This window comes from Epinephelus fuscoguttatus, linkage group LG9 (genome assembly GCF_011397635.1).
Source record: "Epinephelus fuscoguttatus linkage group LG9, E.fuscoguttatus.final_Chr_v1".
Classification (NCBI taxonomy): Eukaryota; Metazoa; Chordata; class Actinopteri; order Perciformes; family Serranidae; genus Epinephelus; species Epinephelus fuscoguttatus.
Window position 1 is genome coordinate 3,760,501 of NC_064760.1, and position 18,829 is coordinate 3,779,329.

Consider the following 18,829-nt stretch of genomic DNA (forward strand, 5'->3'; position numbering starts at 1 on the left):
CCAGTGGCTCTGCTTTGATTAATTTAATTATGACAATACTTAATTTATCTTTACTATAATTGTACTTAATTTAACTTTATTATAAAAGTATGTTATTTAACTTTATTATAACAGTATTTTATTTATCTTTACTATAATTGTAATTGATTTAACTGTATTACAACAGTACTTTATTTAACTTTATTATAATCTCACTTAATTTAACTCTATTATAACAGTACTTAGTTCATTTTATTATGACAGTAGCTACTTTATTTAACTTCACTGTAACTCTAGATCATTTTAGAATTATGTATTTCAGTAGTCTACAGTAGTTTTAGAGGAGATTTTAAGATGCATCATGTATCACAACGTAGCTTAAAAATATTGTGACAACGTTTTTAAGCCATATCGCCCTACACTGCACTGGTAAACATAAATGAAGGTGTATTTATTCACACAGCGCTCATGACGATCTGAACACTACCTTACACAATGTTTCCAACTCAGTGACTTTCTCAGTGGATTAAATGACTTTTAAGAACTTTTTTTTTTGAAGTGTGATGACTTATTGTGCAGACTTAAACTCATCTCTGTCTTAAAGAGAGTTATCAGTATCTGACAGGGTTTGTAAATGACTGTTGGTGTCACTGTGTACTGTGAATACATTTCAGATTCAGTGTTTTATGTTCAGCCCAGAGATTGTATTACCAGCTGGGATGGAAACACAGGAAGTATCTTCTGAAACGGAGACAGCAGAGTGTCATAGATTATGAAATATTAATGAGAAAATATGGATGTGACTGTCCTTCGTTTTTTCTCTTACACCGAGAATGAGTTCATTTATATGTGCAATGGTATGTGTGAATATAAGCAGATTTTTTGCTGATCAAATATGAATCAAGATTCTGTCACTGCATTGTTTATTTCTCACCTCAGATGATTTCAGAAACATATTTTAGTGACCGTTGAGCTGTAACATGAGAAAGTCAGTCTGGCTGGTGGGCGGTGCTTTGTTTTCGTTCGACTGTTTTGAGGCTTTGATGTGAGAAAAGAAGTGCTGAGGATGGTTTACACCAGTCTAGTGGAAAGTATAATGTCCAACATCACCTGCTAGTATGTACGTAAATACAGGAGCAAAAACAAGTTTACAAAAATAGTTTACACTGCCAAGCAGACGATGGCGAACCCCCAGAGACAGCTGGTGCAGCTGGACAGAACACAGAGACATTATAAGAGTCCAGGACCCTTCACATCCTCTGTTTAATGAATCTGATAAACTCCCTTCAGGAGGATGATACAGGGTAACCATAGCAACAAGAAACTCTTCATTCCATCATCTGTCATCTTAGCAAATTTACTTTAATTAGATATACTGACTGCTGCTTTTTTAGGATTTTAATTCAAGACGAGCATTAATTGTTAATATTTTATCACTTTCATCCACAGTTCTGTCTGCTTATTACCTCGTCATTGTTATTAAGCATTCATGTCAGCAATAGCTGTCACCAGAGGCATTATGTGTTAAGGTTGTCTGTCTGTCACCTTGAGGTAATTTCTTCTAATTTGGCACAAACATCCACTGAGACTCAACAAAGAACTGATTAGAATTTGAAGGAGGAAGGTCAAGATCAGTGTGACCTTGTATCAGTCTCATTCTTGTGGACACAATATCTTACGAGCATATCTAACATATCACATACAACCTCATGAATGCTTCTTATTTGGCACAAACGTCCACTTACACTCCACAATGAACTGATTAGAATTTGGAGGACAACGGTCAAGATCACTGTGACCTTATATCAGTCTCATTCTTGTGGACACAATATCTTACGAGCATATTTAACATATCACATACAATCTCATGAATGTCTTCATATTTGGCACAAACGTCCACTTAGACTCAGCAATGAACTAATTAGATTTTGGAGGACAAAGGTCAAGGTCCTTGTGACCTTGTATTGGTCTCATTCCTGTGAACTCAATATTTCATGAGCATGTCTCACATAACACATATATATCTTGGGAATATTTTCAAATGTGGCACAAACATTCACTTGGACTCAAGAATGAACTGATTAGAATGACACTAGTTTTTATGTCTCCACGCCCACGATAGTGGTGATAGAGGGCCTTGAGGAGTTTCCTCAAATTTGGCACAAATGTCCACTTGGACTCAAGAATGAACTGATCACATTTTGGTGGTCAAAAGTCACAGTCACTGTGACCTCACAAAACATGTTTTGGCCATAACTCAAGAATTCATATGTTAATTATGATTAAATTTCACACAAATGTTTAACAGTATATTTTATATCTAAAAGGTAAAAGGTCCGTTTCACTGTGACATCATAATGTTCTGCATAAAACACTTTACTCAATGTCATATCTCAGGAACAGAAGGGGAGACATTTGGTCAGATACTGAATTGGTGACTCTAATCTTGAAACTGTGCTGACTGTTTAGATCTTCTGTGTGTGAAGCATCCATGTTTTCACTGACATGGATGGAGACTGTAACTACAGCTTGACTGGTGAACAGAATACAATGGCGAGGCAGCGTCATGTATCCTAACCCATGGACGAGGATTTTTTTAAGTGTATGTGTTTCTGTGAAGCCTGTTCTCATGTATTCTATGGTAACAGTAGAAGAAGACTGATTCGTTGGTATTGAGTTACAGAAGGATAAGTGACATGGAGCAGATGGCCTCAGTATTGATGTTTCCCAGAATGGGATTCCTGTCACAGTGAGTTAAAGAGATCACATGACCTGTTGTTTTAACATCACTCGTGTCTCACTCTGTCCCACACTGGACATATTGGACAGGAAGTGTTGGCTGTTTACATCAATAGAGACACTAAATACAACACTTTCTGAATGAATCTGTATGAATATGTGTTTAAACGTGAGCTTCCAGGGTTGTTTGTTTAGTCATCATGTCTCATTTCTTGTCTCTCAGGTCCAGAAGAGTCAGTGAAGACACTCAGCATCACGACAGACGAAAAGGAGAGTGTGAAGGTCCCAGGCTCGGTGGCTACATGCTCAGTTCTCTTTGGTTTTGAGAAGAACTTCACGAATCAGCAGGAACCATGGATTTTGTAATGAAGCAAGCTTTAGGTGGTAAGTACTCAGCTGTAGCCTCCTTGACCTTCTGCTTCTTGACATGTCATGTGGGAACAAGGGCCTGTTACGGCACCTGTCCTGAGGTCCTCCTTTGGATGTGGTCTCTTTCTTTATGCCTCCACGCCAGCAAGAGCCATGGCAGGAGGCTGTTTTCATGTTGTCCATACATCCTTCCCATTCTCATGAATGCGATATCTCAAGAATGCCCATGCTCAGTTCTCTTTGGTTTTGAGAAGAAGAACTCCACAAATCAGCAGGAACCATGGATTTTGTAATGAAGCAAGCTTTAGGGTGTAGTACTCAGCTGTAGCCTCCTTGACCTTCTGCATCTTAACCTGTCATGTTGGAACAAGAGTCAGGGATAGGAAACATCATACAAAGCATCATTTAAAAGTTTTGACACATTGAAGCCAGAGAGATCAACGTCCGTCACACTGCTCAACATGTTAGAAGAAACCCCGTACCTCACAGAATGAATCCTGACTGTTCCTCTATAGCACCACACTGAGGGTCACGCTCTCTCTAAAATGTCTCAGCGGCTATGAAATCAAATTGCCATGAAATTAGGTACAAATATTCTCCTCAGGATGAACTGTTATGACTGAGATCCTCTAGTTTTTTTTAATTCAGCAAAATGAAAATTTATGACCAAACACCTGCAAAACCAATTAGCTGCAGTTGGCAGCTGGAGTCAGGCCAGCCCTGATTCTGGGGCGTCATTCATGCTGAGTCTCAGCCGAGTCGGGCAGCTGGACATAGCCAGGCCAATTTCATCCAGCATGCTGAGTTCAGGCCGATTCTGGGCCAGGTCATTTTGGCTACCTGGGTAATCAGCCCATTTACACTGCTACACAGCCCCTTCTTTGTGCTGCCTTTACATTTTTACACAGAACCAAACAACAGCGGCATCATGACTCATTCAGTAAGAGCAACATAAAAAACGGCTGCTCTTGTAAGTGAGAGGCCCCCAGGGGCCGCCGGGGGCCAGAGGTCAGTGTCTCCATATATCAGTCCTCTCATCTGGTTTCATCAGCTCAGTGACCAGCAGCCAGGGTGAAATGAGATGTAGTCTTTTAGAGATCAGTCTGACCTCACTCCCCTCTTTCTCACATCACTTGTATTTCTGCTCCTCCCTCATCCGTCTCACATCCCCCCATTCTCATGTCTTCCTCTCTGTCTTATTCCATCGCTATATTCCCTAACTCACGTGATGCACCTACATCTTCTCTCAGGCTGGGGCCAAATTATATTCTGACCGGGTTTTTCTACAAGGTGGGTTCAGTATCTTCGACATGCTTTGACATGGATACTTTGACATGCAGGCTGCAGGAGCCAGGGGTCGAACCACTGATCAATTCATGAAGCTTTTATTCTACCTCTTCTGTGTAGCTCTCTCCTTTATTTAGTGGTTAAGATAGCTATGAAGCCATTAGATGGCGCTGCTTCTTGTTCACGTACCAAAATGAAGAACAGATGCGGATTCCCTCTGTGCAGTGTGAAACTGTCTGAACATGAGCAACACATTCGTGCAGACATGAGAGCAGAATTAAGACAGTCGAGAAGGAACTAAATGGGGTGGCAGTTGTTCAGTCCATAGGGACTTTGGTTGGGAAATGGAGGGTTGCCAGCCCAAGCCCTTGTCCGGGCCTAATAGAGCATGGACTGGCAGCTGGAGAGATGCCAGTTCGCCTCCTGGGCACTACTGAAGAGCTCTCGAGTGAGGCACTAAACCCCCAACTGCCGAGGGCACCTGTCCATGGGCAGCTCCCCATCCTGACATCTCTCCCTTTAATGCATGTGTAGGTCCTGTTTGTGCAGGTGTGTGTATTTCAGGCCTGTGTGTGTATGGCATGAAAGCATTCAATTTTCCCTTGGGGATTAATAAAGTATATCTTCTTCTTCTAAATGGACAGTTTACCTTTGAAATCAGTCCATTTCTGAGCCCCTGAACCCATCAGGGACCAACAGACATATAAACCTACAAACTATATGACTCAAACCTGAGCCGAGAAGCTTTATTCTTGCTTCATTTCATCCATTTGATTGCTAACTACCAGGCTATTCCCACACACTGGCTTTGCTGTGTCTCTTTGCCTTTTCCCACAGGGCTTTTTTTTTTTTTTATCTGCGTGCAACACTTGACACACATGGACTCATTTTCTAACAAATTTCATTTGGAATCTGAATAAAGACGTCAAGCATCAAAATGGACAGAACCCACCGCTGATACTTTGTTGGTTACAGATCTGTACTGAAGCCCACAAATTTGCTTGAATAAAAGGACTCGAAATTCTGTCCAAACACCATTAATCTGGGCTCACTCCACCACTTCATCCATCTCTGTCTGTATCTATCCATCCATTCATCTTTCCCTTCACTGAGCGTGCCTGGGATGGAGTAATTCCCCTGCTCTCCATGTCCTGATCCCTCTTTCTTTCCTAATTCACTCATCCTTCTCTTCCACAGGCTTGTTGTGATTCACTCTCTCCATCTTTCTCAACTTGATTCCTCTCCTTCATCCTTCCTTTTGTCCCTCCTGTTGTGAGCAGTGAGGATTGGGTTGTAGCATTTTTCCTTGATAAATATTCCTCTCATCCTGCATCCCTTTATTTTCAGCACAGTAACCGACTCTGCTTTTCCTTCCCCTCCATCCCTCCATCTTTGCACGTTACAGGCTACAGTGTAGCAGTTTACCCTTTATCCATCCCTCCATCACAGACTGAAGGGTTGTAATTTACCTCCTATAGAGGTGTTGTCTACTGCTGTGACCTTTTCTCCCGGAACAGACCGCCCTTTATTTCATTGGGGCACAGCTGGCCGTCCATGAATATATACACACTCACACAGATGAGGTTTCTGTCGTGGTTTTGGTCCCAGGGGGAACAAGACCATTTAGAGATGAAGTGCGCAGCCAATGGGAGCGCAGTGTTTAGGTGGGTGTGTCAGGACATCAATCTAACTACAACCCTGCCGTGATTCTCATGAATAGAAATGACCCAAATAAATTGATTTTGTACCAAACACAAATAAAATCTATTTATTTTCTGTAATATTATTTAAAGAGAAAATAAAACCTCTATTTGAACCCAAATAAATGTTCATCAACAGCTGAGAAAACAGTCTCACCACTTCATCCAATTAACATCTGACAACTGAGCAACCAAACGCATGTGCTGATGAAAATTATGTGATCTGTGACCCAAAAAGGCCCATAAATAAAAATAATCTGTTTAAGTGTACGCTATATTTCGAATATTTTCACCGCTTTACCTTGACAGACTGTACGTTCACACCAGAAGCTTCCAAAGAGGCAAAGTCTGTTGCAGACGCCCAAGAAGCACGGCTGTCAAAAATATCTGTGGCAGCTTTGGTCGGAGAAAACGTCCCATTCAAACCAAGCAAGGAAGACTTGCATGCTACGTCGCAACATTAACCTGCAATTCTCTCCTCTATTACGAACATTACACACTTTAAAACTCACCAGACCAACCAACGACCTCTGTGACGCTGTCCCAAGCCTCATTCTTTTTTATTTTGGTCTCTGTAACTGAACAGCGACACATTATAAAGGACTGAGTGGGCGCGAACGCAAGTAATAAACTTCTCGATATCCATCATCAGAACAAGTGTGCTGTAGGAACCAAAGTTACATGGCTTATTCTCTGGAACCTGCTTCATCGAAGCACGTCAGCATTCCAACCGGTTGCTGCCGAACCGCGTCAGAGCTCATTACCATAAAGTTGAACTAGTTTTAAAGGGCCAGTGTGTAAAATGGGTTGAAAACTGTTGAAAACAGTGACATCAGTGGTCAAATTCTAGATTGCAGGGCTCACTCGCTCACCCCTCCCGTCGGGAAAATGACGGTGGCCTCGTAGGGACAAAAAGCCTTGCGCAGACACGGGTTTTTCAGGAGTAGGTCTATCTAGCAATGAGGCGAATGTTTATTTAGAAATCTAAGCCATGTTACGATATTGTAATGAATCCCTCATGAGCAGGAGACCAGAGGAGCGTTCGGGAAAAAGGCCCGTTTATTTGAGCACTCCAAAAACTCCGGTAACACTCCAGGGGGTAAAAGACTCCGTCCCAAACTCTGGCTCTTCTAGTGTAACACACACACTTCATACACACATACTCGTTTATAGTACCTAGCGGGTACCCCCTCCCCTCTCTGCTCCACCAACCTCCAGCCCGCACACTGACTGACAGCGTAGCCTGTAAACAGAGCTCAGCTGTTTATTTAGCCTAGCAATATCTCCGGACTATAGTAGCTGCAATGGACGACTTTGAACGCGATTTTGAAGAGTTTCTTGTAGCGGACACAGACCCAGAGCCATACCTGTTTGAGCCGGAGCACACAGATGAAGAACTCCATGTGTTTAATGCTGAGCGGGCGAGAAGAGAGGCTGAATGCACAGAATGGGATTCGGTGCTACCATCGTTGGGGAGATATATCACCAGGAGGAAAAGCGCCGCAGAGAGTGTATCACAAGGAGTCAAGTTGCGTCCTCTTTTCCTTGCAGATGACGGTTCGCGTTCATTCTCTCCTGTTGCGTGGTAAGTGTGGTCCATTCGCAAACTTTAACTAAAAAAACTTTTCACTACTCTCTATCAACGAACTACTAACACTGTGCTGTTTCCTCCTCCTTCTTCCTTCCTTCCGCTGTCTTCGTTGGTTTATTTATACACGCGAAATGTGTTCTCTGGCTGGCTGGATTGTCCAATAGGTCTGCCGACATACATGGCGGCACAAGATGGCGACCTCTCTAAAGCAAGGCCCTTGCTATATATATATATATATATATATATATATATATATATATAAGCATAACCAAACAAATTTTATTTTATGGCGATTATACACTTATATAGACTGAGAGTCTTAATGAAAGACGTTTCAGTCCTCAAGGGACTATCGTCATGCACTGACGATAGTCCCTTGAGGACTGAAACGTTTGCTGCTTGTTTGTCTGTGAAGATCCCCTGTAAAATGATCTTTCATTAAGACTCTCAGTCTACATTTGTTTTCTGTGTGCGAGTCCTTTTCCGCTTTTTGACTTTCATCTCAGACTACCGCACCAGAATTAAGAAGTTTTTGGACTGATGTTAAGTGCGCAGCTCCTTTTGCTTATTACTGATTATACACTTATATAAACATATTAATGGGTAGAATATTCAGATTCAGATTCAGATTTGACAATAAACCATGCCAAATATTACACACTGGCCCTTTAACTCCCCTCCGGAGCCGCTCTGGTCGACCAAGAAACGCGGCTGACGACCAGGTCGCCCCAAGTCGCCGGGCTCTCATTGAAAATGAATGACTTCCGCCACTTTGAGCGCTCTGGTCGCTTTTGGTGTGAACGTACAGTTAGAAAACCTTATCCACAGGGACATTGAAGCCGTTACATCAGAGCCACCATACTCCGTCGACAAAACCAGTCACTTTTAATTAGCAGAGCACTGGAGTTGCTGGTCAACTGTGGTGACGATCGGTTAGTGTGTATGGTAAAATAAAGCAAATATTCACAGCAGAGACGTCGGATAGGCTGAACCACCATGTTGGTTTAGTTTAGTTTATTTACTTTATTAATCCCCCTGAGGGTAAATTCAATGTTTTCACTCTTGCTTGTCAATTACACACAGGTCCGAAAGACACACACATGCAAATGTTTAACATGTTGCACATGTTAAACAGTATATCTCCAAGTATGACAGTTACGGCTGAAAATGACAGAAATCAGTGTGTCTGCCAATTTTTTATGTTTCCACAATTTCAATCAAACCGCTGCTTTTCTACCCAGAAATGATTGTTAGAGTGACGTCACATTGATTCAGTTTATTGTAAAGTTTTGTTTACTTTATCAGCGCGCGCGCACACACACACACACACACACACACACACACACACACACACACACAGAAAGAGTCTAATTCTGCTTAGAAACAGTGGAACAGTCGAAAATAAACAGCAACACAACACATACTGGTTTACCAGAATAAACACATCCACTCTGTCCAGTTTAGCTGCACTCAAACTTTAATCTAATTTGGCCTCTCACACACACACACACACACACACACACACACACACTAATGTCATTAGAGTTGGAGAGCTGCTGAACATTTCATTGGTTCAGACTGAGGTATAGATTTCAGCTGCAGGCCACAGATTGTGTTTGCTGGTAGTTTAATTAGTGATCAGATTCATCAGAGTTTCCACGTATTATATTCGATCAGTTGGTTCAGTGGTGACGAATCAGTCCAGATGTGGATCCAGTGTGAATCTCGTAGCTTAAATATTAAATACACCTGAGCATATTTGTTGTCTCTCATGTTTTCTACCTTTAAAATGAATAAAGATCAATGTTGGTAACAGAACGTCTCCAGAGACGATTCATTTCATCCTCTGCAGCCCTGCTTATATGAGTGAGCAAATCTGAGGTGAGAGATGTTTGTGATTTGGGTATTTGAAGTTTACGTTGGTGATAAGATGTGACCACGCCGTGTCTCCAGATAGCCCCCAATATGTCCTTCCTGCCTCCAGCAGGATATCAAACACATGAACATCTTGGCTTTTCTCACAAAGAAGCTCATATTAAAGATAATGTTGTGATAATCTCTGAAACATCAGCGTGAACTCGTCCTGACCAGCCAGGTCGGGCTCACTGTTTCATTTCCTGTGCGGGCGGGATGAAAATGATGATGGCGAGCAGGCGGGGACGGTGCAATAACAGCAAGCCACAACCAGAACCACACACTTTATGGTGCTCGAGAGCACTTCAGCAGAACATGTAGTGATGTAACACAAGGCAGAATTCTTTCACCAGCCCAGGCGCTCATGGGACTTATGAGGGTGTAATTTGGCGATGAGGTCATCCATTATTTAAATGAGGTCCATTTCTCAAACCCCCCTCCACCCTGAACAAATGACCCAGCAGCACTGCCATCCATCTGAGCAGCCGCAGGGGGAGTCAGTGCTCCGTGCTTTGTCTCTCTGGTTTCCTCTCCGAACTGTCTCCATGGCCTCTGTCATCCTTCAGCTCCTCTGTCCTGTCTCTCTTTTTCACTTCGTCTCTACACTGGCTGAGCGACTGGACGCACAAGAGGACTGAGGCTGTTTGAGCGAGGGAGCAAAGGAGAGGAACGAGGAACAATGGATGAGTCCTAAGTGAGAGAGATTCTGTTTGAAAAGAAGAGCGCAGGAGATGAGATGGAGGGGAGCGGGTACAAGAGGAGGAAGACTACCTGATCAGATTTGTGTTTACGACTGTAATAAAGGAAAGGGGAGGACAAACAGAGGGGGAGGGGGGAGGAGCAGCAGAGGACAGAAGTGAAGGACAGAGGAGGGGGATGGATGGTGGAGGGAGGGCTAAAGACACTGATGGGTCAAAGAGAAAACACTCTGCATCTCTGGAGACTGGAGTAATAATGACTTTTCCATTTCATTTCCTCCTCTGGTGAAGCAGCACTCGGTGTGGGACTCTCTCTGCACCTCACGGCTCGACTCGATTCAGACGCCACGATGAGATTATAAAACCATCGTTGATCCTTCGCCATGCATCAAAATGTTTGATTAATTGTTTCAACAGCAATTAATTCAATATTGCTGGTGGTAGCCCATCTGGCATTTGCCAGAATTGCTCGATGGCCAGTCCGAGCCTCGCTGTAACCGTATCATCTCATTTCATATGAATAACTTCACTGGTGATTCTGGTGATGTCATTTTTAATCATCACTGGGAGCTGGACTGTAAAAGCAGAGTGAACAGAGCCAGCTGTTCTCAGACACACTTACCACCTCCACATCGGTCTCCTTCACATGAATCTAATTAATTAAGCAATATCACATGAGAGGGAGTGCTGTTGTACTGTATCTCAGCAAGGCTGGGATTCGGTTGTCGGCATAAGGGCTCAGGTCGAGTGCCAAAGATAACAGCTGTGCTGATATTCAGTACGACAGCATGACTTTAGTGTGATATTGCTTTTACACAACAGTTCTACAAGCACCATTTATCAACAGTAAAAAGCAGCAACAGGTTCTGATTTGTTTCTTTATTCAATCATTTATAGGCTCCACCAACACAAATAGTTCAGCAACTGGACCGAGACTGTGTGTCTATCTACCAGTGAAGTCAGTCTGTTGACAGTCGCTTTGGTTGCATACATGTGATGCTGACGAGTTTAAACCTTAATCAGTATGTTGCGACGTCTTCTGATGTCATGTGAGCACACCTGGAGATGAAAGGCCAAAACACACCGCTGGCAAAGGTCGCTAGTCAAAAAGTACACCCCTATTATTTTCAGTGTACAACCCCACACCAGCAGCAGCTAGACGCACGTTACTCACCTCACAGCACTTCAAACCTCTGTCCTATTTCCAGCCTTGCTGCCCCCTGAATTAAATGCACCTTTCCCCCACTCGCTCTCTGTTTGTACATCCCAGCTCCCGTAGCAGCTCCTCTTCTCTGCTCCTGTGGCAGCCTAACTCCTATCCTCACCATGTCGCTGCGTCTCGTGTGTGACAAAGACTGGATGTCGAGAGACTCGCTGAGGTCAAGAAATATCCCGAGCTAAACGACCCACAATCCCGTCATTATAAAGACAATGCTAACAAGTGTTAACGAGCTGCAGTGCGACGCATCCGGTATGTGCTGAGGGGGGCACTTTACACATGTCACATGACGTGCAGCGCCGGTGTGTTTTCAGCTTTACAGTGAAGTGTCAAGGCTTTTTTACATCCCTTCGTCCTTTTCTGACCTCCATTCATTATTTAATAAAAATGTTTGTGGTAATATGTTCGTCTTTGTCACGACGACCCTTAATGTCGGCTAATTCATGGCTCAGAATACACGTAAAGCGGAGTGATACAGTACATGCAGTATTAAAAGTCCCAATGATGTTAAACTGTATTTCAACACTCATTTGTTTTTTAAGCTATCGAATAACTATCAAGCTCTCCAACGCTTGCAAAAAGTCAAAGACTATAAATAGCTTTAGGTTCTTGGTCTTACTGGAATAAAAAACTACATACTATATAATATAATCACTGACTGAAATAATAAACTGCATGTGGACCGTATTTTATAGACATTTCTTTTTACCTTGCTTCATATTTTTCTCTGTTTAAATTATTTATCACTGAGATTCAGAATTGTACAGACAGATAACAGAACAGCAGTGTGTGTTACTGTATGTGTGTACACCTGCTCTGAAGGCGTTTGTACACACACGTGGTCCAGTCCATATGGTGTGTGTTTGACTGTTTAAACACACACACAGCGGACAGTCTGACCTTAACCCGACTCCCCGGTGAGTCCTGGGGAACAATTCACCGCCCCCTTCCCCTCCAGCTGAGCATTAATTCGTCATCCTCAGGTTTGCTGCCACCACACAGTGCTGCAGAGTAATTAGGCCGCTGTACGAGTGTGCTGCAGAGCGACAGGACCGGACGCTCCTGGGTTCACCAGCCCTGGAGGGAACCACACATTTCTTCAGACTAATTCACTCTGCGCCTTCACAAATGTTCTCCATCGGCTCCTGTGTGCTCAACGAGGCAATACATCAGGTTTTTATTGCCACATAACGGCGAATGACCACAATATATCTGAGCAGTGAACGGGCTGGTAATCAATAGCAATGACTGAACCATTAATGTTTAACGAGCTTCCAACAGTAACTCTCAGTTCTGTTTCAAACCTAAACCTCCACACTGAGTGGACTGAAAACACCAGCAGATCCACTTTATATATCAAACTAATAACTATCATTTAGGGTTCCCATGGTCATGGAAAACCTGGAACAGTCATGGGATTTCACAATCACATTTTCCAGGCCTGGAAAAGTCATGGAATTTTGTTATATGTAATGTAATTGTTGCAGTAGTCCACCTTCCTTATTTGTGAAGCTGTCGGCATAACGTAGCTCTAATATGCATAGATGTGTGCCAACGCTTATTAAGCATCACGTATGTTTTCTTCTTCATCTTCTTCACATTCTCACTTCCAAGTCGTCACATGTCATCGCCCGGTCAGTCGACTTTAACGTCTACGTATGGTCCGCCAGGTATCCTGGGTACAATTGTTCTGGGACGCCGTGTGAATTTACATCTGTTTAATGCATAGTGTCTTTTCAAAATACACGTCGGTTTCCACAGGAAATGTACAGTTTCAAAATAAACTTACAACATAGGTAAAACACCTCACATTTACGTTTATTTTACTGTGCAACAAATGCAGTGGTTAGGTTTAGAAAAAAACAAGGGAAGCAAACACTGGTCTACTAGGTGAAAGTCCGGTGTTGTTGGACCCACCCACCGCCCCTCCCATCTGTCCTTTATGGACTTTCTAGGTCATTAAATTGAGTTGTTGTCTTGTGGTATTTTAAACTGACACCATCCGGTGGCAATGGCAAAATCATACTGATGCAAAAGGATGCCTGTTTTTTGTAGGTGTCTGATGCAGAAATCAGTGACCAAGCAGTAGTATTTGACGAGTTCAGACTGAGAACAGGTAAAAAATATTATGGGTCCTTTTGTGGTTAAATAAGGGTTAAAAAAAAGAATAAAATAACCCGCTAACTTTGGGGACATTAAGATAATTGTCAGCTGAATTTGATTCTTAGTGTTAGAGGCATGTTGTCATGAGTTAAATCACTGGGTAAGTAGAAATTTTAACCTGTTGGTGGCGCTAAAAGTCAGTGGATCATCACAGCAATTAAGAATTCATGTTAAAAGTTATGAAATCTGTTTATGTTTCCAGAGAACATGGAACGTGTAAAGCAGATAAAACAGATAAAGCAGTCTCATTTTACCAGATAGTTAATGATGAGTCTGTTTGTTAGCAGTTAATCACATTTAGTGACCCACCGAAACCCTTTTTAACAGATACAGAAGCTGAATATAAATGATGTCACAACAACAAAGGCATTATTTTATTCTCCAGCACATGTAATCTCTGCGATACAGTTCCAGAAAACACACAGCTCTCCATTGTTCACAGCCGTCCCTCAAATAATCTCCTCAGCAGTGAAACACATTTCACCTTTATTCTAAAGAAAGACGCCGGACAGCAGAGCAGGCCGACAGCCGGGCTCTCCTCGCAGCTGCGCCAGAGAGAAGGATCAATACCCAGATGAAGTTTTCTCTCTGCCTGAGGATCCATAATTCATACACGCTCAGGTGGTCCTGTATTTACTATCGATCAGACAGAGGTAACAGCAGCAACATCGATAGGCCGGAGGGAGTCGCTTTCACTTCTGTCACTGATAAAGAGGTGAGCTGGGGGAGGCAGAGGAGCCTTTGTGCAAGGCATTAAACCTTAAACATCCAGAGGCTGTTACTTCATGCACATATTAAATATACAGACAGCCTGATAGCAGTAAAACAGACACTGGGCCTCACACAGCAACAGTCTCTTGAGTTTCTCTTAATTTTCTGGTAAGAGAAAATATAACAGGAGTCCACTCCAGATGCACCAAACGTTCTTAACCATCCAAATCTGCTCTCACCTGGCACCTTAAACACTATTTAAGGGCAGGTGTTGAACCGTGTGCAAATACTCTGACATGCTCAAGCATCAGAGAGATGCCTCCAAAAAAGGCTGTAAGAAGTTCTGCTGTATTCAAATTGACGAGCCGGTCATAAACTCATTCAGCAGATTTCAGACCACGTCCATGAATCTGTGGTTAATAATTCAGAGAATAGGTGGACGTGGAGGGACAGGTAGTGCTGACAGATGGCCGACAGCAGATGGGAGAGTGCGCCTGCTTCTGTCTCTGTGGATCTTTGAAGTGTTTCCAGCTGGATCCTTTTCTTCTTCCGTCTTGTTTTCTAAGACGCCTCGAGGATCTTCAGGAAACCCCACCGCCACATAATCCTCAGAAGTGCTAACGCACGGGGTTTTCAGTGTTGTCACAGTTGACAGACGTGGGTTTCAGTGTACATGTTTATATCAGTGTGGTCCACATGAGTTTGGATCTGTTGCAGTAACACAGGAGGAGGAATCAGTGTGTTGAACCTGCCCGCGGCAGTGCCACAGCCCAGGGTTGATGATCACCTTTGAGTATCCAAACCTGTTGGCAGATGCTCCTGCAGCATCAGTGATGAACTGAGACACACATTCAGCCCTGGACTTTTCTACTGGGACCGACCCAGGGGAACTGTGATTACATACAGTGCAGAAAATATGCAAACATTTATCACATTTGGTGTCATGTTTTACGGTAAATAGCACTCCAGAGATGATAGCTGTTACTTCTTTTATTATCTTTCAGTAAAACAGCACAAATCTCACATTCTTACTGACTGAAAACAAATGAAAAGATCTCCTAAAATAAAAACATGACATTCATATGTGTTAAGATGCTCTGTGGGCAGAGTGTCGCCACAGACTTCACATTTAGCCCTCTGCTAACTTGAATGGAGACAAAATACTTTACCATAAAACGTCAATTAAAAGCCTAGTTCCACTGACTAGCTCGGTGTGCCTACACGTTTTGACTGCATATTATGTATATATATTAGTGTTGCACGGTATACTGGTACCAACAGTAGACCGCGGTACTAAAACTCCACGGTACATATGATACCATAATGTTGGAGTACCGTAGTACTACACCACTCAGAGGTGGGTAGAGTAGCCAAATATTGTACTCAAGTAATGTACTGATACTTTAGAACAATATTACTCAAGTAAAAGTAAAAAGTAGTCATCCAAATAATTACTTGAGTAAGAGTAAAAGAGTATTTGGTGAAAAAACTACTCAAGTACTGAGTAACTGTTGAGTAACGTCTAATTTATTTGTAAAATAAGAACATGAACGTAATAAATCAATCAAAAATAATAATTTAAAATAATTTTAAACGATACCCCTTTAACTAAAACAAAGATAAATTAAATCTTTACAAACATAACATAAATCAAGGCACAAGAAACACAAATATATTCTTATATATACTGTACATATATATATATATATATATATATATATATATATGTAATTATGTACTCAGAGGTGGGTAGAGTAGCCAAATATTGTGCTCAAGTAAGACTATTGTTGCTTTAAAACAATATAACATAACTACATATATATATATATTTATATTATATATATATATAATATAACTCAAGTAAAAGTAAAAAGTGTTTTGCATTAAAACTACTCTGAAAAGTACAATTTATCCAAAAAGTTACTCAAGTTAATGTAACTGAGTAAATGTAACTAGTTACTACCCACCTCTGGTACCACTACTGTGGAATAAGTTCAAAGTCCAGACGCAAGAGGGTGAGTGTCCATGCACCGTCCAATAACGGCGTGCGCCGGCCACCTGGCACTCAACGAGCTGCTGCTGTGGTTTGTCTTCCAGTGACATTTCAGGTATTAGCTGAGCTATTGAGGATCTTTGAGCAGTGAAAGTTGTTATTTATTTCTTTTAACTTGTCGGCAGTGATTTGTTTTCCATAGAGCTCTACTGTGCGAGCATTATACTCGCATTTGCGACTAAAAATAGTTTTGTGCGAGCAAAAGAAATCATTCAGGAGCACGCTGTGCGAGTACAGATTTCAACCAGCAGCAGAAACGAAAGGCGAATCCTGACGGTTGTGGGTTGAACGGGTGTCACAGACAGGAATACGGCCAAATACGGTGGCCATAGTGATCTGTGGCGCAAGATAACGGCTTAGCGGTGACGGAGAAGTCCGACTCCAGGTCCAGTAATTTCCTCTTTCGTTGGCGTCATGACTGCCCAGTAGTACCTGAACAGCCGAGCCGTGGCGGCACACAGGTATGTGACGTGTCAGAGGAGAAACAAGTCGTTCACATTTCTCTCTTTGTGGCAGGTAACGGCCCACAAACCTCACCGCACTTTAGGGACTGTTCTTTACTTATGAAGGGACTATCAGGGGAGGAGGGTGGCTGGTTGATTCTTATTTTATTTATTTATTTTATCTTGATCCCCCCTATGTTAATCACTTATTGATGCTGTTTTTGAAGTATGAATAAGTCAATAAGTAATTTATTCCATTGAAATATCATTGATGTATTATAGAAAAGTGATTTATCTTTTTATAAATGACAAAAGGCACATCTGCCTCATTTTTGCTGTGGTATCGTGATACTACTCAGAACCGTGATACTTTCACTGGTATCGTACTGTGGGTCCCAATTTTGGTACCATGACAACACTAATACATATAAATTCACAGGTATTGGCACAGGTAAAACATGACCTCCATGTGGACGGGCAGTGAGTCAGCACACAAATATATTTTTTATTTTTCAGAATAAAACAAAAAGATGTGCAGTATATGTGTAATATTCTGACATCTAAATCACTATTATCAAGCTGCAGTTCCTTTTATTTTGAAAGTCACTGACACAAGTGGAACCACTGACCTCGTCGTCACATTGGTCACCGACGTGGAGGATGGGTGGGTGCAGGTTTTCAAACTGGGACCCGTGTGGGACTCACCTTATGAATCATGACACAGTGATTTCTCCTACATGACAATACAGTTGCTTTTAATAATAAAAACTTATAAATCTTATTGCTAATGATTTCAGCGATTCTGGCCCTGTATTACTTGGTATTGGATCAAAACCAACTTTTGTGGTAATGGCTGCCCCTAACTGGTTAGTAATCCAGATCCAGAACACACACACACACACACACACAACACGCTCTCATGCACGCCCCTGAGGACAGCCACACAGACAGGGCTGATAAACACATAGACAGGTCTGGACAGCAGGTAAAAACATTATGGATTTTTTGACGGCCTGTTGATTTGGAGGCCTCCCGTGGGATTTGTCCTGTTAGCCAGATGGCTAGTCCACCACTGAGCAGCAGCCACTGTGACTGTTTCTATGACAAACACGAACAGGTATTTCACCAGCAATCAATTGTAATGGTGGGAGAGTCAGTTAAACAGCACAGACAGTCTGTTTTTACCTCCCATATCTGTGTCTTTTCTGTCCAGGGGCCACCAAAGACATGGGTAAGATGCTGGGAGGGGAGGAGGAGAAGGACCCGGATGCAGCCAAGAAGGAGGAGGAGCGGCAGGAGGCGCTGAGGCAGCAGGAGGAGGAGAGGAAGGCCAAACACGCCCGCATGGAGGCCGAGAGGGAAAAAGTACGGCAGACCATCAGGGACAAGGTAGAAAGTCTCCTCTGGTTTAACTGATCCTTTAATGTTCTGACTCACATGCACCAGAGTGACGTCTGTGTCATGTCTCTGCTAACATGTTTCAAAAACATGCTTCAAGTGACCTCCAGCCTCAAGTTTACACCAAGTGTCCAACACCTGTCCTTGTCACTCACCAATAGGTACCTGCGTCTAGACATAATTCTTCACAAACTTCCTGTCATTGTGGTGGACTTGTTAAGCTCTCTGAGCAGCGTCACTACAACAAACCTCAACTGTACAGTCACAGTAAAATAAAGCAGATACTTAAGTAAAAACAGCCATGTATCCATCAGCTGTGAGCTCACAGTATCATCTGTGTGCTCGAGATCATCGCATACTGGAGGTGTGACCACTTCAAAGATGGCTGAGTACCTGCTTTCTTCCTACGTTTGTACTTTTTGTACAGAAAACATGTTTTATAAGCGCTGTTCACTGACAGGTTATACACTTAATGTGCATGGTAGCATGTCTGATCACTATCTGACCACGCAGGTCACAGTGAGGTGTCAAGTGTGGACACATATGTGCGGACTCAGCTAGGTTC

The 18,829-nt window shown here is 42.5% G+C and overlaps 1 protein-coding gene across 1 annotated transcript in view; it reads left to right on the top strand.

Moving 5' to 3' along the window:
* Positions 1-18,829, top strand: part of LOC125894824 (complexin-2) — a 60,630-nt gene that overhangs the window by 33,786 nt on the left and 8,015 nt on the right. Inside the window, exons 2-3 of the mRNA XM_049586464.1 lie at positions 2,942-3,102; positions 18,080-18,255. Of these exons, the coding sequence (XP_049442421.1) occupies positions 3,072-3,102; positions 18,080-18,255 (207 nt within the window). The 5' untranslated portion in view covers positions 2,942-3,071. The remainder of the gene's footprint in view (positions 1-2,941; positions 3,103-18,079; positions 18,256-18,829) is intronic.